Source organism: Aquarana catesbeiana, linkage group LG09 (genome assembly GCF_042186555.1).
Source record: "Aquarana catesbeiana isolate 2022-GZ linkage group LG09, ASM4218655v1, whole genome shotgun sequence".
NCBI classification, from domain to species: domain Eukaryota; kingdom Metazoa; phylum Chordata; class Amphibia; order Anura; family Ranidae; genus Aquarana; species Aquarana catesbeiana.
Genome location: NC_133332.1, coordinates 28,189,734 through 28,217,033, shown reverse-complemented (window position 1 = coordinate 28,217,033; position 27,300 = coordinate 28,189,734). Strand labels below are relative to the sequence as shown.

At 43.6% G+C, this 27,300-nt stretch overlaps 1 protein-coding gene across 2 annotated transcripts in view; it reads left to right on the top strand.

Annotated features, from left to right (window-relative positions):
- LOC141107448 (uncharacterized) overlaps positions 1-24,722 on the top strand; it is a 73,049-nt gene extending 48,327 nt beyond the window's left edge. For both annotated transcript variants that reach the window (XM_073598170.1, XM_073598171.1), the window contains 5 exons: positions 3,810-3,923; positions 10,362-10,466; positions 17,685-17,915; positions 22,284-22,446; positions 23,813-24,722. In XM_073598170.1, coding sequence (XP_073454271.1) covers positions 3,810-3,923; positions 10,362-10,466; positions 17,685-17,915; positions 22,284-22,446; positions 23,813-24,518 — 1,319 coding nt within the window. In that variant the 3' untranslated portion in view covers positions 24,519-24,722. The remainder of the gene's footprint in view (positions 1-3,809; positions 3,924-10,361; positions 10,467-17,684; positions 17,916-22,283; positions 22,447-23,812) is intronic.
- Positions 24,723-27,300: the final 2,578 nt, after the last annotated feature.

The following is a 27,300-nucleotide window of genomic DNA, read 5'->3' as shown; positions in this document are numbered from 1 at the left end:
TTGTGAAAAATTTGAATAAAAATGTATTTATAAAAATTAAAAAGCCAGTGACAAGGGGCAGGGCCGAGTCTGCGCCTGTAGACACGGACAGCGAGGCTTGGGAGTGGGCCTGCACAAAGTGCCCCCCATAGAAAGCGGCTTTCTATGCAGGCACTCGCCAGACAGCAGAAGCCAACAGTGCCAGCGGGCACCTGAGGAAGTTTGGTAAGCAGGTAAGTATAAACCTGTTTTTTTTTTTTTTTTTTTAATAACGAACAGCAAAAAAAAAACTTTTACCTCCTGCCAATCACATGCATGTGTGTGGCAGGTGGGCTTATGAGTCCATGGAGACTGAGGTCTCTGTGCTGAGAGCATAATAACTCCGTGCTCCCAGAGCAGTGACCAAGCTGTCAGAGCTGCCAGTCTGTTTCTGATCCGAAGGCAGCAGGAGTGGTTCCTGATCAGGTGACCTCCATAAATCTGTGATCATGTGGTGAGAAGTTTGTCCTGCTTCCTGGCATTAAAGTGTTTGTAGCCCTAACCGTTAGGGGCTGGCAACATTACATTGCCAGCCCCTTACTTGTATGCATCCATAATGTACTCTATACGTTTTTGTTAAAATCCACACCTCTAAATACCTTTTTGCATGCATCTTCAGGCCGGTCACGTGACTCGCGGGCGCTCTACACCTCCGATCCAGGGCTACAGCAAGAGAAGCCGAGATCTCCCTCTGACGTCAGCCGGGGGAGGTCATGTGGCCACTCAGTCCTTCCTGCTGTATCCATGTATCAGAGGTGTAAAGGGGCTTCAAGTCACGTGACCGGCCTGAAGATGCATGCAAAAAAGTATTTAGAGGCATTTATTTTAACAAAAAATGTATACAGTACATTATGGCTCCATACAAGTAAGGGGCTGGCAGTGAATTTTTTTAAAAGTTTAACTTTTCCACTAACCGCCGCAGGAGTGGGGGGTGGAGACAGCTCTCACAGAAGACACACAAGCTGACAGGCAAGTATGAGGGGGGGGGAGAACACAGGAGAGCTGCGGATGACAGAGGGACATAAACTGACCACGGTACCAGGGCTCAGCAGCCATGATATACCGTGGTCAGTTTACATGGGGGAGGGACGAAACTGGCAGGATCAGCCAGGTATTTTACAGCTTCCAGGGGGAAAAGGTTAGACAGCACATGCTGTTTAACCTGCTATAAGGAAACAGGATCTCCTATATATATATATATATATATATATATATATATATATATATTTCTTTTTACAGTTACAAACACTTTAAGACCACTTAAGAGGCCACTGGAAGGGGTTAAACTGGGGTCTCATGTTTCCAAGTGTGCACATTTCCCTGCTTCTGCAGCTGTGTAATGATGATAGTGAATTTCCTCTACACTACATCTCCTTAACCACTTTTTGACCACCCATCGTAGATATACTGCGGCAGGGCGGCTGCTCTGTGGTATGTGATCCGCACGCTAGGGTAAGGAGCGCCCCCTCCACTCCGGTTGTGCTGCGATAGGCTGCAGCACCAACCAATCAGCGGGTGCCAGCCGCTGACTGGTCACCGGCACTTGCCCATCGGCTCTGGACATTACCTAAGACAGCCCTGTGTAGTAAAAAAAAAAAAAAAAAACACAGGGCTCACTTCTGACAGCAGAAATGTGAACATTGCTTAGTAAAAACAGCACACACAGTAACACTTGTTGGCCACACATTTAACCCCTTGATCGCCCCTAGACGTTAACCCCTTCCCAGCCAATGTCATTAGTACAGTGACAGTGTATATTTTTAGCACTGATCACTGTATTGATGTCACTAGTAAAAAAAAGTCCCAAAAAGTGTCCGTGTGTGATTTGTCCGCCGCAATATCGCAGTCCCGCTATAAGTTGCTGATCGCTGCCATTACTAGTAAAAAAAATAAATAAAAATTTCTTAAATATATTCCATATGTTATAATTAATAAAAACAAACATATATATATATATATATATATATATATATATATATATATATATATATATATATATATATATATATATATATATATATATAATTTTTTTTTTTTTTTTTTTTTTTTTTTATAGTGCAAAAGATAAAAGCCGTAGAGGCGATCAAATACCACCAAAAGAAAGCTCTATTTGTGGGGGAAAAAAGGACATCAATTTTATTTGGGTACAACATCGTGCAATTGTCAGTTAAAATAACACAGTGCCGTATCGCAAAAAATGGCCTGGTCATGAAGGGAGGGGGTAAATCTTCCTTAGCTGAAGTGGTTAGACTACAAGTTTTGGCTCCATCATCCAGGATTGACAGTAACACGTGAGCTGCCATATCTCTGCCCATGTGTTCCCAGTGACCAGGTGGGCAGGCAGCTACAATGCCCTGCTCCTTTAGCACCAATGCTAAGGAATAATATACATTTTTTTTTTTCCCCAGGGTTTGGGCTTTAAATGGTTAATTTGGACCAGGCTGAATGCTGCTCAACCATTCAAAGGAAGCCTTCGATTTTTATCAAAGGTTTTCTCTGAATGGCTGAGGTGGAGAGTTGGGTGGATGACGTCATATTCTCCACCTCCACAAATCAGAGAAAGCCTCTTATTCATTCATAAAATGCAGATTCCTCTGAATGGCTGAGCAGCGCTCAACTCGATTTTGTTCCAGGAACGGGACAGGAAGTCTTTGTCCTGCTGCCGGAACACATCGCTGTATACTGTATGGAACTGATGTCACATATGGTTTATTATACATGCGCTCCCAGCAAGTGCATCTGTTAGTGAAGGAAATAGCTTGGTCCAAACTAATTACTTAAAGAGGAAGTAAACCCTGATGAATTTGTCTTCCTTTCTTCTTCTTTGCAAGGTTAAGGCATAATGTGCTAGTATGCATCACATACCAGCACATTATGTGACACTTACCTGCAAGTGAAGCCCGCGCTGTCCCCACTGCATGCCGCATACATCTTCACCCCTCTTCCTCCTGGGGCTGCGGACTCTGTCTCTGGCCGGAGCCGCGTGACGTCACTCCCACGCATGCGTGCGGGAGCCACCAGTCACGGCACACGATCCTGACGAAACGTCACGGGCGGCCGTTCCTGCAGAGCGCATGTGCCGATGACCAAAGTCAGATCAAAAGTCGCACCAAAGTAGTGCAGGCAGATCATCAAAGTTGCTGTGACTCTAAAGTAGAACTATAGGCAAAAGTGTTTGTTTTTTTGGGGGGTTTTTGGGATTGAGTAAGGGAGGGTTATAACCCCTGTCAGATTTTTTTTTTTTCGCCATCTCTGTTCCATTGCAGAGATTTCCCTTCACTTCCTGTCCCATCGCCAAACAGGATTTAAAGAAATCCCTGCAAATTTAAGGGAACTCCTTGGTGACCCCCAGATCACCAGAACTAGTGTCCCCATGGGAAGATTTCCAATCTATTAATTTTCTGGGGACAACCCAAAATTTGGGAGTTAATTTTACTTTCAATAATAATGGTAAACGGGACAAATCGAGAGGGGGAATCTCCCTAATGGGGACAGACAATAAAAAATGGAGAGTTGTTCTAATCCCTCTCCACTCTAAAATGTTTAAAAAAAAGTTCTGCCTTTTAGTTCTAATTTAATTGGCACCTATTTGGACGGGTGCCATTGAAAAGAATGGGCTGCGAACTTGTCATGCAACTTTGTTGGCCAATGGCGCATGACAAGTCGCACAAGCATGAATGGTGCTTTTGTTATATCAAACCTGGAGTTTGGCATCGGGCAAACTGCTACATTATATCTTTTGTAGTTTTGGGAAAATAAACGTGCAGCTGTTCATTTCTATTCTTTTGTAGGTCACAACATGAATCCTGAAATCGAGGTGAAGCTTGAAGATGATGACAAGCGTTATGTAATGGTGGGCGATCCGCATTTGGAGGAGAGAGACAGCTCGCCTGCCGTGAGTCCAGGTACCCATGTATACTTTGTGGTCACCTGACCATCGCACCTGTAACGAGCTTGTCAGATATCTCCCTCTAAAACCATGGAAATGAATATGACATAGCCTCCAACCTTCTGGGAAGGCTTTCATAAGATTTTGGAGTGTGAATTTTTGTATCCATTCATTCAGCTAAAAGAGCATTTGCAAGGCCAGGTAATGATGTTGGATAGGAAGACCTGGATGACCATCTGTAAAGCGATACACCCCCAAATGTATTCATGAGGGTTGAGTTCAGGGATCTGTACAGACACACTCAGATTTCTCCACACCAAACTCCTTGGACCATGTCTTTAATGGAGCTATAAAGACGCTGGAACAGAAAGAGGGCCTCCACCAAAAGAGTTGTGACAAAGTTGGAAGCTCACAGTTGTATAAAATGTTTTTGCATGATAAAGCATTAAAGTGATTGTAAAGTCTCGTCCTTTTTTTAACCACTTGCCCGACCGCCTTCTGCATATATACTGCAGCAAGGCGGCTCGGCTGCGCTAACCGGAGTACCTGTACGTCGGTCTGTGCATGTGGTAGTGTGGGCGGCGTGCGCGCCACGCAAGCTTGCCCACGGGTCCGGCGGACGCGATGCCTGCCGGCCACCCGCAATCGCAGTAAAGAGAGGCAGAACGGGGATCTGCCTATGTAGGGCTGGGGAAAAAATCGTTTTGAATCTTGAATCGAGTTGAGAGGTCAAATCGATTCAAATTTTCAGCAAATCAATTTTTTAGATTTTTTTTTTTTCACCAACATGTCCATCAAAAAAAAGATTCGAATTGTGAATCGAGTTTTTTTTTTTTTTTAAAAATCGCAGATTTTTTGGGGGGAGAAAATCGCCCAGCTCTGTGCCTATGTAAACAAGGCAGATCCCCAATCTGACAGGGGGCAATACTGAGGTCTGCTGTTCCTAGTGATCAGGAACAGCGATCTCTGTCATGTCCCAGTGAGCCCAGCCCCCACACAGTTAGAACACACCCAGGGAACACCCCCCCCCTTTATAACCCTCTAGTGTTAACCCCTTCCCTGGCAGTGTCATTTTTACAACGATCAGTGCATTTTTATAGCACTGATCACAGTATTGGTGTCACTGGTCCCCAAAAAGTGTCACTTGGGGTCAGATTTGTCCGCTGCAATGTCCCAGTCCCACTAAAAATTGTAGATCGCCACCATTACTAGTAAAAAAAAATAAAAGTCCATAAATCTGTCCCATAGTTTGTAGGTGCGATAACTTATGCGCAAACCAATGACTATACACTTATTGCGATTTTTTTTTTTTTTTTTTTTTTTACAAAAATATGTAGAATACTGTATATAGTTTTTTATATATATATATATATAATTTTTTATTTATTTTTTGGATATATATTTTAGCAGAAAGTAAAAAATACTGTTTTGGTTTTTTTTTTTTTCAATATTGTCGGTCTTTTTTAGTTTATAGCGCAAAAAATAAAAAACACAGTGGTGATCAAATACCACCAAAAGAGAGCTCGATTTGTGGGAAAAAACAAATTTTGTTTGGGTACAACGTCGCACGCCCATGCAAAAAAATGGCCTGGTCATTAAGGGGGTAATCCTTCCAGGACTGAAGTGGTTAAAAAAAATAACAAACATGTTATACTTACCTGCTCTGTTGCAGTGGATTTGCACAGGGTAGCCCGGATCCTCCTCTTCTCAGGTCGCTCTTCGCTGCTCCTGGCCCCTCCCTCCTGTTGGGTGCCCCCACGGCAAGCAGCTTGCTATGGGGGCACCCGAGCCGAGCTGCAGCTCCCTGTATCTATTTAGACACACAGCTGCGGTTTGGCCCTGCCCACTCTTTTGATTGGCTGAGAGACAGCGGCGGCGCCATTGGCTCCTACTGCTGCCAAAGTCAGTCAGCCAGCCAATCAGGAGGGAGAGTCCTGGACAACCGAGGGACTCATGGAAATCGCTGGCTAGAGATGGGGCTCAGGTAAGTATTAGGGGGGGGCTGCTGCACACAAGATTTTTTTAACCTTCATCCATAGAATACATTAAGAAAAAAAACCTTCTGACTTTACAACCCCTTTAACAGTCCTCTGATACTACTTGATGTGTTGGATGTGAAGTTTCTTCAAGCAGCAATACAGCAGTGATAGGCAGCTGGAGACGTAAACATTAATGTAATTCCAGCCAAAAATGTAAACCAAAAAAAAAAGGCCTAAAAAAACAGTAGTAAACCACTGGGAGATTTTTTTTTTTTTTTAAATTTGACCTGAAAGGTAAAGGCATAATGTGCTAGTATGCATAGCATACTAGCACATTATGTGAAACTTACCTGAAAACAAAGCTTTCCAGCGATGTGCTGTCACCGCTGAAGGCCGCTTCCATCTTCACCCGTCTTCCTTCCGGGTCCACTGACTCTGGCTCTGTGACTGTCCGGAGCCGCGATAATGTCACTATTGCGCATGCGTGGGGGAGCCACCGTTTACGCCACAGGCACAGGACTCTGAAGAAACGGCCTAAACAGTCATTCCTTTAGAGCGCATGCGCCAATGACGTCATTGGCTGCATATACAGTTAATATCTCCTAAACGGTGCAAGTTTAGGAGGTATTTACAGTACCTATAGGCTTACCTACAGGTACAAGTCAGAGATGGGAGTTTACTCCGAGAACCACTTCCCGACCAGCCGCTGCAGTTCTACTGCGGCAGAATGGCACGGCTGGGCGAAACAGCATTCTGTAACGTCGCTTTGCTCTGTGGCCACTAGGGGCGCGCCGCCTATGCGAGTGCCTGACGGTCGCGATCACCGCCTGGCTCCCGCGATCGCTGGTGACACACCGAGAACCAGGATCTGTGTGTGTAAACAGTTTACGGTTTACAAAGTATGAACAGCGATCAGTCATCTCCCCTAGACGGTCCCATCCCCCCATAATTAGAACACAGAAAGGGAACACAGTTAACCCCTTGATCTCCCCCTAGTGTTAACCCCTTCCCTGCCAGTGACATTTTTACAGTAATCAGTGCATTTTTATAGCACTGATCGCTGTATTCATTCCAATGGTATCAAAAATGTGTCAAAAGTGTCCGATGTGTCCGCCATAATGTCGCAGTCCCGATAAAAATCGCAGATTGCCGCCATTACTAGTAAAAAAAAAAAAAAATAATAAAAATGCCATAAATCTATTCCCTATTTTGTAGATGCTAAAACTTTTGCGCAAACCAATCAATATACGCTTATTGCAATTTTTTTTTTTTTTTTTTTTACCAAAAATATGTAGAAGAATACATATCGGCCTAAACTGAGGAAAAAATAGTTTTTTTTATATATTTTTGGGGGATATTTATTATAGCAAAAAGTAAAAAATATTGAGTTTTTTTTTTCAAAATTGTCGCTCTTTTTTTGTTTATAGCGCAAAAAATAAAAACCGCAGAGGTGATCAAATACCATCAAAAGAAAGTTCTATTTGTGGGGAAAAAAAGGATGTCAATTTTGTTTGGGTGCAACGTCGCACGACCGCGCAGTTGTCAGTTAAAGCGACGCAGTGCAGAATCGCAAAAAGTGCTCTGGTCAGGAAGGGGGTAATATCTTCCGGGGCTGAAGCAGTTAAGATAGAAGAAAAAAAAAAAGCTTTTGGTGCAATACTCACCTGTTTGCTGTATAGGGGACTGCACGAGGCTGACAACAGGTCAAATTTAACCCCTTGGCGCGAAGTGTACGCAAATATGCAGCCCCACTGGACTGGGCTTTTTTCCCGTGTCGCCACATATTTGCGCGTCGGTCCTTGCGCTGGGAGCGAGCCGCAAGGAGTCACAGAAGTGCAATTAGTTCTGCACTCCCGTGATCCGTTTTCAGCCGACAGCTAAAGGCCACTGTTGGCTGACATCACTCAGGCGGTCCAGGCTCTGGGGAGATCCCAACCTTACTGTCGGGATTCCCCCAAATAGTTGGGCCAGCAGTTGGTGCAGCTTCTCAGTGTGCTGCTGGGAGACTGAGCCAGCCACTCCCCCCCCCCCCCAACAGCTCGGCGCTCCAGTGAGTGCTGGAGGGGGGAAGAGCAGAGAACCGCTAACAGTAACTGGCTTAAAGCGGAGCTCCACCTTAAAAAAAAATATTAAAAGCCAGCAGCTACAAATACTGCAACTGTTGACTTTTAATAAATGGACACTTGCCTGTCCCAGGGTCCAGCGATGTCGGCAGCCAAAACCGATCGATCGCTCGTCTCTCGGGTGCCCCCGCCGCCATCCTCGGTCAGGGAATCAGGAAGTGAAGCGTTGCGGCTTCACTGCCCGGTTCCCTACTGCGAATGCGCGAGTCGCGCTGCGCGTCTTCACTGGTCCACGTTGTGTTCTGGGAACTGTGTGTTATCTGCGGGGGTTATCTGCGGCTATCTATGCCCGGAAGTGGGTGCAGATACCTGTATTATACAGGTATCTGCACCCCCCTCCCCCCTGAAAGGTGCCAATTGTGGCACCGGAGGGGGGGGAGGAATCCGATGAGCGGAAGTTCCACTTTAGGGTGGAACTCCACTTTAATGAAGACCAAGAACTGAGCAGTCAGCGGTGGTCTTTGGTGCTCTTTATTCAGGGGGACAGATGCAGTATTGGACCAATGCTGCATCCACCTTGTTTAGTTTATATTCCAAACTTCTGTTTTAATTATGCATTTAAGAATATAGAATGCCATTAGCTTGCGTTCTGTCTAGTATTCGATAGGCACTTTTTTATTCTAGTAACTATAAATAGCCTATCTTCTCAGGGCTTGTTTGCACCAGTGTGCTGGTACTTTTTACTTTGTTGTCTACATGAAAGAATAGTCGTGTGCCCGATATATAGTTAAGCCTCGTACACACGATCGGATTTTCCTGACGGGAATTGTGTGATGAATTGTGCGGTTGTTTGAAAATCCAACCGTTTGTACGCTCCATCAGACAATTGTCGGATTTTCCGCGGACAAACGAGTGTACACAAGACCGTCGGATAAAAGTCCAAAGTACATACACGCATGCTCTGAAGCAGAAGCGGTCGGTCTTGTAAACTAGCGTTCGTAATGGAGAATTAACATTCGTGACGTGGCAAATTAAGAAATCTGGAAATGCAGCGCACAATTCTCTTCTTCTTTAATGGGATAATAATGAAGCTGCTTTGCTGGTGATACTGATGGAGTTATTGCAAACTAATTTTCGAAGGCTTTTTTTTTTTCTAGTGATATCAACAATAATATTATTATGCTTTTTTTGGGGGGGGGGGGGGGGGGGCAAGTTACCACAACACCATTATTCCGTAGTTTTTATGATCAAAGATACAACTATGTTGGTGTCCCTTGTCACTTTTACATTATATTTTTTTTTAATGTAACTGCCTACTCCCAAACTGTCATTTGAAGTAAAACACACAGCCAAGTATTATTCTTCACAATTTTTTTATTGTGCATTAAAAAAGAAAACAAATAAAATTAGACATGATATCTGCCATTAGAACGTAACCAAAAAGTGCATTCTATGCATCCAAAAATATAGAAAATATACCAAATAAAATCATTATTCAAGCAAAAAAATAATGTCAAAGCAATAACTCCAAGGCCAATAATAAATAACACGTTATCTCCTCCAATTCCGCAACATGGCTGGTTGACGAACGGGTGTTCAGAAACAAACTGAAAAGCAGGAAATGAAAAGCGTGAAAAGAAAAGTGCGAATCAACACTCACCAAACTTCTGCTAACACTAAATAAGCAGAAGGAGCCCAAAGGGTGGCGCTAAAGAGCTGAAAAACAACATAGTACGTCACTACGTTCGTATTTGCGTGTATGCAAGACAAGTTTGGGCCAACGCTCTTCGGACAAAAGTCCACGGTTTTGTTGGCCAACATTCCGATCGTGTGTACGAGGCTTAATGCCCCGTACACACGATCGGACATTCCGACAACAAAATCCTTGGATTTCTTCCGACGGATGTTGGCTCAAACTTGTCTTGCATACACACGGTCACACAAAGTGGTCGAAAAATCCGATCGTTCTGAACGCGGTGACGTAAAACACGTACGTCGGGACTATAAACGGGGCAGTGGCCAATAGCTTTCATCTCTTTATTTATTCTGAGCATGCATGGCACTTTGTCCGTCGGATTTGTGTACACACGATCGGAATTTCCGACAACGGATTTTGTTGTCGGAAAATTTTATATCCTGCTCTCAAACTTTGTGTGTCGGAAAATCCGATGGAAAATGTGTGATGGAGCCCACACACGGTCGGAATATCCGACAACAAGGTCCTATCACACATTTTCCATCGGAAAATCCGACCGTGTGTACGGGGCGTAAGACTGCAGCATGTAGCAGCTGGAGAATGAATGGCTAGAATAAACTTTGGGATCCAATTCATTCTAGGAGGTTTCTGTGGATAAACTTGTTAAAGGAATACCTTCCTCCAAAAAATATGACTCTTCTCTTGTGTTTTTATAGATTATTTTCTTGTACAGATAAAAGAGGAAGAAGAGGAGGACATGTCATTTGGGATGGATTATCAGCAACACGGGGATCAGGTGGTTCATCCTCAGCCAAGTTCAGGTAGGCTGCTGTTTTTTATTTTGACGATCAAAATGTTTAGTTTTATTATAGACCAGAAAATAGTGTGTTTAAATATGTGGACTGAAGTACCATGAGAAAATGAAAGAAAGTGTCTGGTTGCTAATGGCAACAGATGATCAATGCGGCCGGATGTGATTTAGAAGTGTAAGTGAAGTTGTTTTTGCAAAAAGTGCTGACAGGCCTTTTCTATGACAGAAGACACTGTGTGTATATATATATATATATATATATCTTCTGTCAGATGTGCTTCTATCTGCTTATCGGCACTTTTTCCGTTTGTGTACACTGAGCTGTGCATGTGTAGCTCAGTGTACAGTCTCTGCACAGTTCTGTGCTGGGACCATGTAACTCCATTACACATGCGTGGGAGTTACCTCAATTTAGCCTGGCCAATCAAGATGGCCAAAGACTCCAAACCCCAGTTGAAGATGGGTGCAGCGCTGGAGGGGAACTTGCTATTAGGCGTATATGCTGTAATGTGCAAAAATGCTGTGACCCAACATTGTACATTATGTTTGACAGTTTACTTAATTTTAACCACTTTCAGCCCAGGCCAATTCTGAAAAAATACAATTTAATGAATTGTAATGCACTTAAAACACAATATAATACTTAACTGTTTGCTAAAATATAAAAAGATGATGTTACATCATAGACATAGATGCCAAACAACTTGTCATACATCAAAAATTGGGTCTGCCCGTGGAACAGCGCCAAATGACGTTACCTAAAAATCCCCATAGGCAACACTTTAAAAGCCTCTCTATGGAGCCGGTTCACATATCTCCGATGCGGCTCTGGTGCGAATTTGCACAGGAATGCTGTGCGTCATTTGGTCCGCTTCAGGTCTGAATTTGGTCAAAAATTTGGGCTGAAATCGGACCTGAAATGACGAACCAGCACGCACCGGACCCCTGCTGAGAGACGCATCAGTATTTAGGTGTGAACCCAGCCTTACAGTTTACCATTTTAGAGTTGCACAGGTCTGTCACTAAAATAATTGCTCTCGCTTTTACGTTCGTGGCGATGGCTCACATTTGGTGCAATCACCGTTTTACATATGCGTGCGGGACCTATGTGCACATTTGCGCGTTAGCACAGGGGAACAGGGGTTAAAAAAATAATAATAATAAAAATTATATACACACGCGCACACAGTGCTGAAAAAATGTAAATACATTTTTTTTTTTTTTTATCAACTTCATTGCTTTTACAAGGGATTAACAACATCCCTTGGGCTGTGACAGGTCCTCTTTATGGAGAGATCTGGGGTGTATTAGACTCCAAATCTCTCCTCTGGCCTCCCATGCAGCCGATCAGACACAGATTGGTCTGATCAGCTGCTTTACTGGCTGTTAACGGCCAGGTACACAAAGAACTGAAACCGGAAGGAAATACCGTATTTATCGGCGTATAACACGCACCCCAATTTAAGAGGGAAGTTTCAGGAAAAAAAAACTTTTTTTTTAAACTAAACCACTTTGAAGCAAAATAATGGTCATTGAACATCAATGTAGCCTGATCGGTGCCCATCTGCAGCTTCAGTGCAGCCTGATCGGTGCCCACCTGCAGCCTTGCTGTTATATATACTGCCATCGAGGGATAGGTGGGGACGAGCGCTGCCGAAATAGGCTGGATCTCCTGTGTACTCGGCTCGGCGTCCCGCCCCTTGGCCCGGATCCTATGATGGACATAACGCCGGTCCAATGCTGGGACGTCCATGCTAGGAGCCGTCCAGGAGGCGGGACTGATCGTGACTGCGAGCAGAGCGGAGTACACAGGAGATCCGGCTCTATTTCTGCAGCGCTCGTCCCCTCCTTCCCCTCGATGGCAGCCTATATCGGCATATAACATGCACACACGATTTTTCCCCTATTTTAGTGGATAAAAGGTGCGTGTTATACTCCGATAAATACAGTACTCCTCGTCTCCTGCTTCTGATATCACACAGTGGGAGGGACAACATCTGTTCCTCTTGCTGCGTCCCAGAGTTGGATGCTGCCGGTCGCATCCTTACTGGGCTTTCTGACCGCACAGGAGAGTCTGGTAAAGACAGCAGTGGAAAGGGGTTGGGACCCCCTTCTGTTACCTGCAAAAGTATTTCAGAGGCTCGTCTATTCGACCCCCAGATCCTTCCTCTGCCTATAAAAAGCATTTGATCACAACAAGATCGATGTGATCAAATGCTTTTCAATTTTAAAAATGTAGATTTTTTTGGAGAAGGTGCTATACACCTCTCCTTCACCGCTCCTGCCCACTGAAATCAATGGGGCAGCGCGGCTATACCGCCGGCAAAGCCCCTCTGCAGAGGCGCATTGCGGTGGTTTTTAACCCTTTCTCGGCCGCTAGTGGGGCGGTTTTACCGCCGACGCCGCCCCCGCCCCAGTGTGAAAGGGGCCTAAGGTAGACACACAATTAATGAGAATTTGTTTAAGAAAATATTAAATTTATTATAGCATGATAGCATAAAAAATACACATAATTAAAGTTACACATAAACCATAGGTGATGCTGGATACATGAAATAGCAAGATGCTGGAGTATGCAGAAGGGCCAACATGTTTCGCAGATTCCTGCTTCTTCAAAGGCACCACATACATCTGTAATTTCATCTGGATTACATAAAACATATTAATAATTTCATCTTGAGAGTCATACATGGTAATCACTTTGTTGCTTAGATGTGCGTGCTTACCCAGTTTGAGAGCAGAGATGCTTGCACGGACGTGTGCGGTATGATGCCATGATTAGTACTCAGCCAAGGAGAGCCAACCGGCTATGACAATTACCCAGTGGAAGCCAGATCCATCAGGGTTGGACAGTGGGGGTATCTCAAGACACTCTCCTATAAACTTAATTTAAATTTTCAGAATATTGGCACTAATTTTTACCCTGGTACTAGCGCGATCCGATACCCCCAAACTGGGTAAGCAACAAAGTGATTACCCTGTATGACTCCCACTCCAAAGACATGCTGGTAGGTTAATTGGCTTCTGTCCAAAAATTGGCCCTAGTATATGAATGGGGACCTTGCATTGAGGGTAGGGACTGATGTGAGTGTGCAATGTACAGGGTTAGGGACAAGGGTCAGGATTGTAGACACACACTCACTCAGGTTGAACTGGATGGACTGGTGTCTTTATTCAACCTTACTAACTATGTAACTATGTAAGATGAAATTATTAATAATAAGTTTTATGTAATCCAGATGAAATTGCAGATGTATGCGGTGCCTTTGAAGATGTAGGAATCTGCGAAACATGTTGGCCCTTCTGCATACTCCAGCATCTTGCTATTTCACGTATCCAGTATCACCTATGGTTTATGTGTAACTTTAATTATGTGTATTTTTTATGCTATCATGCTATAATAAATTTAATATTTTCTTAAACAAATTCTCATTAATTGCGTGTCTACCTTAGTAACAGTTTTTGTTGCCTCCATCAAAAATCCCATTCCCTTGGAGGAAGCTCTGTCTTTCTCCAAAAAATTTTATTCACAATTTTTTCAGGGATTTGGAGACATCTATCTGTTCCTGGAAACAGTCCAACAACAATTTTCCTCTATAGATTTTAGAAATGTAGTCGTTTACATCCGTTGAAATCAGGAATGTGATGTATGCTCTTGATTTCTGGGTTCCTGTATCATAGAGGTGAACAGTATTGATCTGGCCTCTGTTTGCCTCTTATGATTACTTGGCAGAAGCACCGGCTTGTCAATCAAGTGTCAATCGGGCGGGACAGCCTGAAAAAGCTGTGGGAGGGGGAATAACGTCCCCCTCCTCCTGCTTGGAAAAGCAATCCAGCAGCTGGTTAGCCGCTAGGATTGCTTTTTCAAGAGGGCCGATGGTCGACTCCAAAAAAAAAATGATACCAGGGTGATGCCTCCATCCTTCATCCCGGTATAGCCACTTGAAGTCAAGCGATGTACCAGCATGTTGATAGTCGTCAAGTGATTATAATATGCAGGCTAAAAAGTACTTGCAGGCAACACACAGTACAATGATTTGAAATGGAGGAAAAGAAAGATGCTTCCACTATTTTTCTGTAGAACTGCCTTTCTCAATCCCTAGGGATTCTGCAGAGATTGCTAGGGGTTCCTTGAGCAGTTGGAAACATCCGCCTCCTAGATGAGTAACCATTGATGCTTTTAAGCTATCTATAAGAGAGAGATTCTTCCCACTGATCCCAAACATAAGGGGCATTCTTCCCACTCACCATCACACTAATTAATATATCATTAGATGTAGATATAGTCATTCCTAATGCTGGTTCTCTGAGACCAGAATGGCTGCTCCCTATAGACTGCTGACAATCACCATGAACAGTAAATGGGTTCCACAGCGATTACAAAGATTTATTCAGGATCCTAAGATATTGAATAGCATGTTAGCTTCTTTCCCATTGCAAATCAATGTGTTATTCTAGCAGGCTGTAAATACAACCAATAACGTTTTTTGCCTAAAATTGACTCTAGAGCATGTGCAAGACAGTTCTTATTATACAGGATTTATATAGCACCAACAGTTTGCACATTGCTTTACAATATAAAGGGAGACAATACAAGAGGGTTAGGAGGACCCTGCTCCTGGGAGCTTCCAATCTTAAGGGAGGGGCTGGTGGATCAAAAGGTAATAACTGATGGGAGAAATAGGAGATTTGGTTATTTAGCTGGAGGCAGGATAGGCTTCCTTTGAAGAGATGAGTTTTCAGGGATCGCCTAAAATTGGACAGAGTAGGAGATAGTCGGACAGATTGGGGTAGGGAGTGCCAGAGGATGGGAGAGGCTCTGGAGAAGTCCTGGAGACAAGCACGGGACGAGTGATTGAGATATTAGATTGTCCTTTTGGTAAAATCAGCAGCTTGTCATTTTAAAGCAATATTCTGCTTCAAAGAGACTGTCACTTTGTGCATTTAGGGCAAAGTGATAGTGGAGTTTCAGAGAGAGGAGTGCAGAGTGGCCAGGGGAGATGATTTACACAGACACTAACGATCTTTTTAACTGTCATAGCCACCAGCAAAATACCTGATGTCAGCTAGTGTCTGGCGTTGACTGATGATATCACCGCCTACAGTGCCTTGCAAAAGTATTCACCCCCCTTGGCTTTTTACCTATTTTGTTACATTACAGCCTTTAGTTCAATGTTTTTTAATCTGAATTATATGTGATGGATCAGAACACAATAGTCTAAGCTGGTGAAGTAAAATTGGAAAAATATATACATAAAACTATTTTTCATAAATAAAAAACTGATAATTGGCATGTGCGTCTGTATTCACCCCCTTTGTTATGAAGCCCATAAAAAGCTCTGGTGCAACCAATTACCTTCAGAAGTCACATAATTAGTGAAATGATGTCCACCTGTGTGCAATCTAAGTGTCACATGATCTGTCATTACATATACACACCTTTTTGAAAGGCCCCAGAGGCTGCAACACCTAAGCAAGAGGCACCACTAACCAAACACTGCCATGAAGACCAAGGAACTCTCCAAACAAGGAAGGGACAATGTTGTTGAGAAGTACAAGTCAGGGTTAGGTTATAAAAAAATATCCAACTCTTTGATGATCCCTAGGAGCACCATCAAATCTATCATAACCAAATGGAAAGAACATGGCACAACAGCAAACCTGCCAAGAGACGGCCCCACACTAAAACTCACGGACCGGGCAAGGAGGGCATTAATCAGAGAGGAAGCAAAGAGACCTAAGGTAACCTTGGAGGAGCTGCAGAGTTCCACAGCAGAGACTGGAGTATCTGTACATAGGACCACAATAAGCTGTATGCTCCATAGAGTTGGGCTTTATGGCAGAGTGGCCAGAAGAAAGCCATTACTAAAAACAAAATGGCACGTTTTGAGTTTGCGAAAAGGAATGTGGGAGACTCCCAAAATGTATGGAGGAAGGTGCTCTGGTCTGATGAGACTAAAATTGAACTTTTTGGCCATCAAAGAAAACGCTAAGTCTGGCGCAAACCCAACACATCACATCACCCAAAAAACACCATCCACACCGTGAAACATGGTGGTGGCAGCATCATGCTGTGGGGATGTTTTTCAGTCTGAATTGATGGAAAGATGGATGGTGCTAAATACAGGGATATTTTTGAGCAAAACTTGTACCACTCTGTGTGTGATTTGCAGCTAGGACGGAGGTTCACCTTCCAGCAGGACAATGACCCCAAACACACTGCTAAAGCAACACTTGAGTGGTTTAAGGGGAAACGTGTAAATGTGTTGGAATTGCCTAGTCAAAGCCCAGACCTCAATCCAATAGAAAATCTGTGGTCAGACTTAAAGATTGCTGTTCACAAACGCAAACCATCCAACTTGAAGGAGCTGGAGCAGTTTTGCCGAAAGAGAAAAAAGACCGAAAATTTGGCGGGGCTATGCCCCCCGCCCCTGATGCCGCTCATTACGGGGGTGTCGTATAGCGCAGAAGAGAGGAGAGCCGCTGCCGCCTAGTTGATTAGAGCCCCGGGAACATCACAGCTTTTATTTCAATAGCTGTGTGTTCCCGCCGTGCGCCGTCACATACAGCCCCTTCTCTTTTGTCCGGGCACTTTGATAGACAGATCACCCGTCCAATCCCTGTATGTGACAGCACATGGCGGGAAACACACAGCTATTGAAATGAAAGCTGTGATGTTCCCGGGGCTCTAATCAACCTGGTGGCGGCTCTCCTCTCTCTTCCCCTGCACATGTGGGCTGCACTGGGGACACGCAGGCTGCATCTGACGGGGACTGGTGAGGCTGCATTGATCTCCTGTACCATGTCTGCAGTCTCTGACCATCTCTTGTATCATGTCCCCAGTCTCTGACCATCTCCTGTATAAAAATTTTTTTTTTAAAGATTCGGTATCGGTCGGTTTCGGCCTAGTGTATTTTTCATTTTCGGTATCGGTTTTTAGCACCAAAGAACCCATTCGGTGCACCCCTAAACAAAACGAAAAAAAAAAGGGGGGGTGAATACTTTTGCAAGGCACTGTACATCATGTGACATTGTTGGCCATTGTGTCCAAATGCTAAGTATTTTGCACCTGCAACTGCAGCTTGCAGCATCATCCGAGACATGGAGAAGATAAGGTGGTCGGGGGTGTGAGGCACTTAAATGAGTAAGGTGAATTTTGTAAATGCAATTGAATATTGATTTTACAATGCTTTTTTTTTTTTTTTTTTTTTTTTTTTTTTTACTCTAGGATTTGGTGAAGCGGTAAGAGAAAAAGATGGGAGAATCCACAGAATGTCTTCCAAAATGTTCATCGACATTACCCAGCTGATTCAGTTGGTGCAGGAACGTCCTGAACTCTACAACCCCAAAACGCCTTCCTATGCTGATAGGTACAAGAAGAAGAAGGCTTGGGATGAAATCTGTGCCGTTGTGGTTCCAGACTGGGAGCTGTGTAGTGAAAAAGAGAAAAACATCAAAGGTGATATATATGTATTAACTGCTTGCCGACCAGCGCACAACGATGTACGTCGGCACAGTGGCACAGCCGGGCAAATGGGCATACCTGTATGTCCCCTTTAAGACGCGGCTTAGTGGGCGCGCGGGTCCCGCGGACTCGATGTCTGCCGGGGGCCCGCAATCGTGACACGGAGCTGCAGAACGGGGAGATTCCTATGTATATAAGGCATTTCCCTGTTCTGCCTAGCAACATGACAGGGATCTACTGCTCCCTGTCATTGGGAGCAGTGATTTCTGTCGTGTTCTAGTGAGCCCATCCCCCTTACAGTTAGAATCACTCCCTAGGACACACTTAACCCTTGATCGACCCCTAGTGTTTAACCCCATTCCCTGCCAGTGTACTTTACACAATAATCAGTGCATTTTTATAGCACTGAGCGCTGTATGAATGCCACTGGTCCCAAAATAGTGTCAAAAGTGTCCGATGTGTCCGCCGCAATGTCACAGTCCTGATAAAAATCGCCATTACTAATAAAAAAAAAAAAAAATGCCATAAATCTTTCCCCTATTTTGTAGACACTATAACTTTTGCGCAAACCAATCAATGCTTATTGCGATTTTTTTTTTTTTTTCCAAATATATGTAGAAGAATACGTATTGACCTAAACTGAGAAAGAAATTTTTTTTTTATATAAATATATTTGGGGGATATTTATTATAGCAAAAATTAAAAAATATTGCTTTTTATTTTATTTTTTCACTCTTTTTTTTGTTTATAGCGCAAAAAATAAAAAAGCGCAAAGGTGATCAAATACCACCAAAAGAAAGTTCTATTTGTGGGGGGAAAAAAAAGGATGTAAATTTTGTTTGGGTGCAACGTCGCACGACCGCGCAATTGTCAGTTAAAGCGACGCAGTGCCGAATCGCAAAAAGTGCTCTGGTCAAGAAGGGGGTTTCTTCCGGTGGTTAAATGGACATTTAATTTTCAAGAACAAGTTTGCTTTACTACATGTGTCTTTCTCACGTGATGCTTGTTGTGACTTACAAGATAGGGGATCTGGCGTTCCAAATGGTATATGTCTCTCAAAAAATCAGATGCTAAAAAGGTGAATAAAAAGTCTAGTCCAAGTGAAAAGATAATAAAAAAGGCAGCCGTCCTCAGAGTGTGTCCAGGGACTCTGTAAGACATGTGGGAAGTGAGAAAAGGGGGGAGGAGCCACCTAAGTGTAGTAATTAACATGTCAGCATTTATTGCACAAGGTTTAAAAACACCTGGCCAGTAGAAGGAGCTGTGAGTTCCGAGCGCATAGCCTTTATTATTGATAGCCCTGATCCCTACTTTCGCCTCTTTCTGGTGACGTCACTTCCGCAATCCGAAGCCCACGCTAAATAGCGTGGAGGTCTCTGCAATCCCTGGACGGAGAGATGTCTCAGCCTGCTCACATCTCACCCCGGCCCTCGGGACCGCTTGTGGAGCCTGCAGGACGACGGAGGTCGCAAGACTGCTCACACACTGCTGAGCATGAATTATTCTGCTTCCTGTAAGTGTTTTTAAACCTTGTGCAACAAATGCTGACATATTAATAGTACACTTATGTGGCGCCTCCCCCTTTCTCATTTTCTTGTTGTAACTTGCCACTTACTTTTTACTTGCTAACCTACCTGGTGGATGAGCAGTCCTACAAAGTCAATTCTGTTAAAGGAGAAGTCCAGCCTGAGCTTTTTAGGCTGGGCTTCTCCTATGGGTCACAGGAGCGCAATTCGTTTTGCAGTCCTGTGACCCGTTTTCAGCGGAGGGCGGTCTGAAGTCCGCTCTCTGCTGACGTCACAGGAATCGGTCGAGGCATCGCGTCGTCCCAAATTCCCAAGTCTGGATCCCCAAGCTGCCTGGACTGATGGGAGTCTCAGCAAGCCGCTCCCCGCCCCTCCACAGCTCATCGCTCCAATGAGTGTGGAGAAGCAGAGAGGAGAGCTGCTGACTGACAGTCAGCAGCTCTCCTCTCGGGGATCTGAGAACCGAGCCATCGGCGATGTTCGGTGGCTCGGGGGACAGCTGCAGCATCTGTGTCATGCTGCATCCACCTAGGTAAGTATGAATATGAAAAAAAAAATACTTCTCTTTTAACCTGTTATAGGGCCACCCACCTGCTGACATTGGGTACAATGCAGGACCAGTGGTCCTGCATTGTACAGGAGGACATCAAGGACTTGCGCTCATTCCAGGAGGAGAGGAGAGCACTGGCTTTTGGACAAGCAAGAAATTGTTTTCTTCTCTCCTATAAGCTCCCTCTAAGCTAAACCAGTAATTATAACTGGGTGTGAGAAAAAAAAAATCCTTAGTTTTTGTTTTTTTTTTTCCCTTTCATGCCGACGTAACACAAATATGCAGCCCCACTAGACTGGGCTTTTTTTCTGTGGGGGCCACATACTTGCGTAACTCCCTTTTGCACTGGGGGCACGCCAGCTGTGCTGTGATTAGTCACAACACAAGCCGATCAGCGGGTGCCGGCCAATCATTGACTACCAGCGCCTGCTGATCGGCAAAGAGGATGACAGGACAGAGCTCTGTCCATGTAAACGATACAGAGCTCTGTCCTGTCAGCGGGGATGTGATGGATTTTGTTTCCCTGCTAAGCAGGAAGTAAAAACCGGCACATCCCTGCCCAGCACACAGTGAATGCACCAAGCACTGTTAGGCTTACATTTAACCCTTTGATCACCCTAGATATTAACCCCTTCCCAGCCAGTATCATTAGTACAGTGACAGTGTATATGTTTAGTACTGACCACTATTTTCGTGTTACTGGTCCCCAAAAAGTGTCAGATTGCCCGCCATACTATCACAGTCCTGCTATAAGTCGCTGATCGCTGCCATTACTAGTATAAAAATAAATAATCAATTCCAGTATGTATCCCATAGTTTGTATACACTATACTTTTCATGCAGACTAATTATTATACGCTTATATGTAGCAGAATACATTGTGAGGATCAAATACCACCAAAAGAAAGATCTATTTGTGGGGAAAAAAATGTATATAAATTTTGTTTAACCACTTCCTGACCGGCTCACACCGATATACGTCAGCACTTTGAAGAGGGATATCAGTGTTATGGTAGCAGCTAGCTACCATAACCCCGGTATCCTCTTCTTCGGTGAGCGGTCCAGTTTCCGATAAAAGTGGTCTCTGCGGCTTACCGGAGTGCCCTCCGCCACTTACCGGAGCCGTTGTTGGCGACAGAGGCGATTGGGTTCTTCTCCCTGGCTTGGTATGTAAGCGAGGTGGTAAGTGAGGGGAAGATGGCCCCCACCCGTCTCCATATCATTGCAGGGCGGAAGCGTCGTCAAAACGTCACTTCCGCCCATAGCTCTTAAAGAGACTTTTTTTTTTTTTTTAAATGACATTTACATTTCTTTATTTTTTTTTTTTTTTTTTTTGCATTTTAGTGTAAATATGAGATCTGAGGTCTTTTTGACACCAGATCTCATATTTAAGAGGTCCTGTCATGCTTTTTTTTTAAATAAAGGGATGTTTACATTCCTTGTAATAGGAATAAAAGTGGCACAATTATTTTTTTTTTTTTTAAAGAACAGTGTAAAAATAAAAAATAAAATTTTAAACGCGCCCCGTCCCGCCGACCTCGCGTGCAGAAGCGAATGCACACGTGAGCAGCACCCGCATATGAAAACGGTGTTCAAACCACACATGTGAGTTATCACCGCGATCGGTAGATCGAGAGCAATAATTCTGGCCCTGGACCTCCTCTGTAACTCAAAACATGCAACCTGTAGAATTTTTTAAACGTCGCCTATGGAGATTTTTAAGGGTAAAAGTTTGTCGCCATTCCACGAGCGGGCGCAATTTTGAAGTGTGACATGTTGGGTATCAATTTACTCGGCGTAACATTATATTTCACAATATAAAAAAAATTGGGCTAACTTTACTGTTGCCTTATTTTTTAATGAGAAAAAATTTATTTTTTCCAAAAAAAGTGCGCTTGTAAAACCGCTGCTCAAATATGGTGTGACGGAAAGTATTGCAATGACCGCCATTTTACTCTCTAGGGTGTTAGAACTTCCAAACATTTTTTTTTTTTTAAGTTCTAGCAAAAAAAACAGTTTTTAACTTGTAAACACCAAATCTCAGAAAGAGGCTCGGTCCTTAAGTGGTTAACTGACAATTGGGCGGTCATGCAACGTTGTACACAAAGTGACACAGTGCCAAAAATGACCTGATCATGAAGGGGAGTAAATCTTCCAATGCTCAAGTGGTTAAAGATGTGTTTTTTGGGGGTTTTTTTATTGTTTTTTTGTTTTTGTTTTTTATAATAATCACATTTCCTAAAAATATTCCTGCTTTTTTTTTTTTTTTTTTCGTTTTCTCCGTAGCTAAAGAAGTTCAGACCCGATGGAGATCTCTTAAAGACTGCTTCAGGAGGGAGCTCACGTTACAGAAGAAACTAGAGAAAAGTGGAATACCGACAAATCGGAGGAGGAAGTATATCCACTATGATGGCCTTCTGTTTCTGGAACCCACCATGAAGCTCAGAGAGTAAGTGAAATACATACAGAGTTTTATTTTTATTATTTTCTTCTCTGATTTAACCTCTTCCCGCCCACGCTATAGCCGAAATACGGCTACAGCGCGGACCTACTTTGCCGGGAGGGCATCCATAGACATTCTCCCGTGCTCGAGCAGCCCGTGCGCCCCCTGCAGGGAGCGCATGCGGTGCGCTCTATGATTCAGCGAGTCTGAGACTTGGCTGATCACAGATCGGAGTAAGGGGTCGATCCCAACCCCTTACCATGTGATCAGCTGTCAGCCAATGACAGCTGATCATGTGATGTAAACAGATCCGGTAATCGGCTAATTTTTCTCCTCGCGCAAGTAACATGAGGAGAAAAAAAAAAAAAGCCGATCACCGGCAGCTGTGAGGAACATCAGTCCCAATTGTGGAGAGCCTCTGCAGAGGCTTCTGTGCCCACCAGCGCCATCTACCAGTGCCCGCAGTGTCACCTATCAGTGCCACCTATAAATGTCACCAATCAGTGCCTCATCACCAGTCCTGCCTATCAATACCACCTACCAGTGCCCATCAGTGACATCTATCAGTGCCATCTTATCAGTGCAGCCTCATCAGCGAATATCAATGAAGGAGAAAAATTAGCCCTTTGCAAGATTTTATAACAAACTATGAAACTTTTTATTTATTTTTTCAAAAATGTCTGTCTTTTTTTCTCTTTATAAAAAAAATAAAAACCCAAGTGGTGATTAAATACCACCAAAAGAAAGCTCCATTTGTGTGAAAAAAACGATAAAAATTTCATTTGTGTACAGTGTTATATGACCGCGCAATTGTCATTCAAAGTGTGACAGCGTTGAAAGCTAAAATTTGGTCTGGGCAGGAGGGGGTTTAAGTGCCCAGTAAGCAAGAGGTTATAAACCCTGTTACACCACTTGTGCCTACAGGTAAGGCCTATAATGTAAGCCTATAAGGCTTACCTGTAGGTACTGTAAATATTTCCTAAACCTATACGGTTTAGGAGATATTTACCATATACGCTTGCACTGACATCATCGCCGCATGCGCACTGAAGAAACGGCTCGCACGTAATGTTTCTTCAGGGCCGGTATCATGACCGGCGGCTCCCGCGCGCACTCGCGGGAATGAAGTCGTCACGGCTCCGGCCAGTCACAGCGCCGGAGTCCGCGAACCCGGAATTAACTCCGGGAGACATGTTGCCGGTTGCAGCGGTGTGCGGGGACCACTGCAACAGCTTTGATCTAAGGTAAGTATTTCATAATGAGCTAGTATGCGATGCATACTAGCTCATTATGCCTTTGTCTTACAGGGGCTTTTTTTTTTTTGTTCTGTTTTCGGTTTACAACCACTTTAATAAATTGTTTTATTTTTCAGCTCGCTTAACACTGCACCTGCTGCTCCCAGCGTCACCAAGGATCCGATTGACATCCAGCAGCCAATCGATGTTGATCAAGTAGCAGCCAGCCCCACGATACAGCCGCCGCTTCCGCTGCCACTCCGGCTGCCGCCGGCTCAGACCTTGGTGCGCGCCTCGGCCCTGTCATCGCCAAAAAAGAACAAGAAAAAAGCGGCAAACAAAAATGAGAACGAGTGGGAGAAGCAGCTGCTCAGCGTCATGAGCACGCTTAGGAAAAAGACGGATGAGAAAATGGATTCGGACGAGATTTTCCTAAAAAGCTTGCTGCCGTTCGTCAGAAAAGTTCCCGAGGACAGAAAGATCGACATGCAGCTCAGCTTGATGCACGTGGTGAAAAAGTTCATGGAGCCGCCGGCACAAAAGAAACCACAAACTCCAAAATGGCAAAACTCCACATACGTTCCCCAGCACGCGCAGGCTTGCAATAAAAACTCGGCCACGCCCTCCCGTACAAAGCTCAGCCATCCCCCGACATCACCTCAACCCTTGTGTCCTGCCTATGAACCTTCCCCCACCACTCGGTCACAAGCGCCATCATTTAATTACTCTCAGGAGCAAAAGGCATTACCCGCCCCCCAGCCATATTCATCCCCATCGTCATCCTCCTCTTCCAACCGGTCCCCCCAAAGTCATCAGGACTCTCCGTACTACTTCGATTTATAGTACAGGAACCTCTCTATCGCAAACATATTTTTTTATAGATCTATATTATTTTTTTTATATTGTTATTTATATTGCCCTGACATTTCTTAGAGGTTGTTTCACTGGGCAGTTGTAGAGAAACGATCGTTTAACACCCACCCATTGTTTGCAGCTACCCTCCTGTATTGCAGTAGGAAGGTATCAAGTAAAATGGTGTAGAATGAATTTTCAGTCTTAGTGGGGTTATTTAATGCAAAAAAAAAAAAAAAATGCACTCTGTAAGACTTTGGACAAATTTTATTACACAGGATAAATCGATCACAGGGCACTGCATCCCAATCATTATTGGACAGGCTACAAGAAAAATGCTCTCAAAAAGAGCTGGGATTTTTTTAGGTGCCAAATGACTAGGGTCACAACATATGCTAAAAATTCAATCCATTTATTCAGATATATTGAAAAAAAAAACAAAGTGATTTGAAAAATGTTAACAAGCATTGGATCGTTTCATATTTGGTATTCACATAAAGAAACTGGTTACAATTGCTTGTCATGTTGCAGCAATCCCGACATATTTTGCCATTTAACTACCACACTGTAGCCGAGTGATGTCTACAGAGCGGTTGTCTAGTTCTGGGACACCATCCTATGATGGCATCCCATGAACACGCCCACTGCTGGGTACTGGTGGCGTTCTCTGTGATCAGTGTCCTCTGTATAATCCTGATCACATATTGTGGTAAAGCGCCAATCGGCAGCTCTTTACCACCTGATCAGCTGTGTCCAATCACAGTTGATCACGGAAGTAAACAGATGCCGGCACGATGATCGGCACTCCTTTCCTCATGCTGTCAGCATGAGGATCGGAGAAGAGAGCTGATGACCGCCATCTCTAAAAGGAACATCTACACTGATTATCAGTGCAGTGCTGCCAGTCAGTGCCTCCTCATCAGTTTCACCTATCAGTGCCCACCATTGCAGCCTATTCTTGCCCATCAGTGCCTCCTCATCAGTTTCACCTATCAGTGCCCACCATTGCAGCCTATTCTTGCCCATCAGTGCAGCCTCATCAGCACACATCAATGAAAGCGGGCAAAATTCTATAACAAATTATGAAAACCATTTATTTTTATTTTTTTCGGGGTTTTTTGTTCATTTACCAGAAAAAAAAGTGGTGATTAAATACCACAAAAAGAAAGCTCAATTTGTGTATAAAAAAAAAAAAAAAAAGTGTCATAAGTGTACAGTGTAGCATGGCCGCGCAATTGTCCTTCTAAGTGTGACAGCGCTGAAAATTGGCCTGGGCAGGAAGGGGGTGAAAGTGCCCAGTAGGCAAGTGGTTAAACATCTTCCTCAGGAGATGTATGCTACCACACACTCGGGCAAATTAATCAAATACATAAATATGAATTTAAACGTAAGTGTGTGCAGCCCAAAGCTCAAACGCACATACCTTTCTCTGCAGCCTTAGCTGCACGCGACAGTAAATGAATGGGAAGTGCTCTGTGCTGAGCGGCTTCCTGTTCATGAACAAACCGAAGCATAGTAAATAGTTTACTATGCTTCAGCTATGATTATGAACGCAATGAGTGTGTTCACTACGTTCATTTAGAAAAGGAAGACGCTGGTAAATGACATATTTACTAGCCCCTTAACCCACTCCCCATCCTGCAACATCCCCCGCAGTAGCTGGGGGGGGGGGAGAGGAGGGAAGCCAGCAGCACGGTGGGGGGGGGGGGCAACACAGGTGGGAAGCCCAGGCAGTAGGGGCTCAGCATCGCATGTAGTTAGGGTGTGCCCTGCACACGCCTATGCATGCAAATAATTATGACATCTAAGAAAGTACACCAGATGAATGATATTTCCATTCAAAAAGTTTTTTACAAAATACATTTTAATCATATATAAAACTAAGCAGGGAGACTGATGAAGGACATCCTACCAATTTCCAAATTTCATAATACAGACACTGATCCAAAGAGATTAATCCTCAAATAGAGGGACTAAAGTCCAAACTGAGCAGAAGGAGGAGGAAATAATTTTCCATCCATACTATCCACAGAAGAGGGAGCTGCTCCTCTGTGGATTGTATGGATGGAAAATTATTTACAATCACTTTAATCCTTTTGGATTAGTGTAATTAAAAAGTCTTGTGGGTTGTTTTTTTTTTTAAATAACAAACATGTCTTACTTATCTGCTGCTACACACAGAAGGTTTATTTTATCTTAATGCATTAAGATAAAAAGAAAAAAAAAAAAACCTGACTTTACAACCACTTTAATCTTTTTGGATCGATCGAAATTTGGAAACTGGTAAGATGCTCTTCATCAATCTTCCTGCTTGGTTTGATTATGAAAATGTATTTTGTTGATGTTGTAAAAAATGTTTTTGAAAGGCTACATTTGGTGTATTTCCTATATTTAAAAGCAGAAAGTGTAACCGCGCTAAAGCTTCAAAATAATATAAGCTCAAAGCTGCACGGATATAACACCAATATCAGTGTAAACAACAATCAAATAAACAAAAACGTGCGCTAAGAATAGTATATGTGCAAAAAACAAATCGCATTTAAAGCAATCCTCATTAATGTCAATCATATATTGAAATAACCATTGACCAAAACAGCTGAGAATAATAATAAAGTGCAAAATGTGCTATAGTGTTAGCATACGTAAATATATAGAGCAGTTTGTATAAAGTGCAAGGTATACTAGAGAGTGACCAAACATTACCAAACAAGCAGTTTAAATGGTCCCACATTCATTGCAGGGTAGCCCCTGAACAGTCCTGTGAAGAATAAAC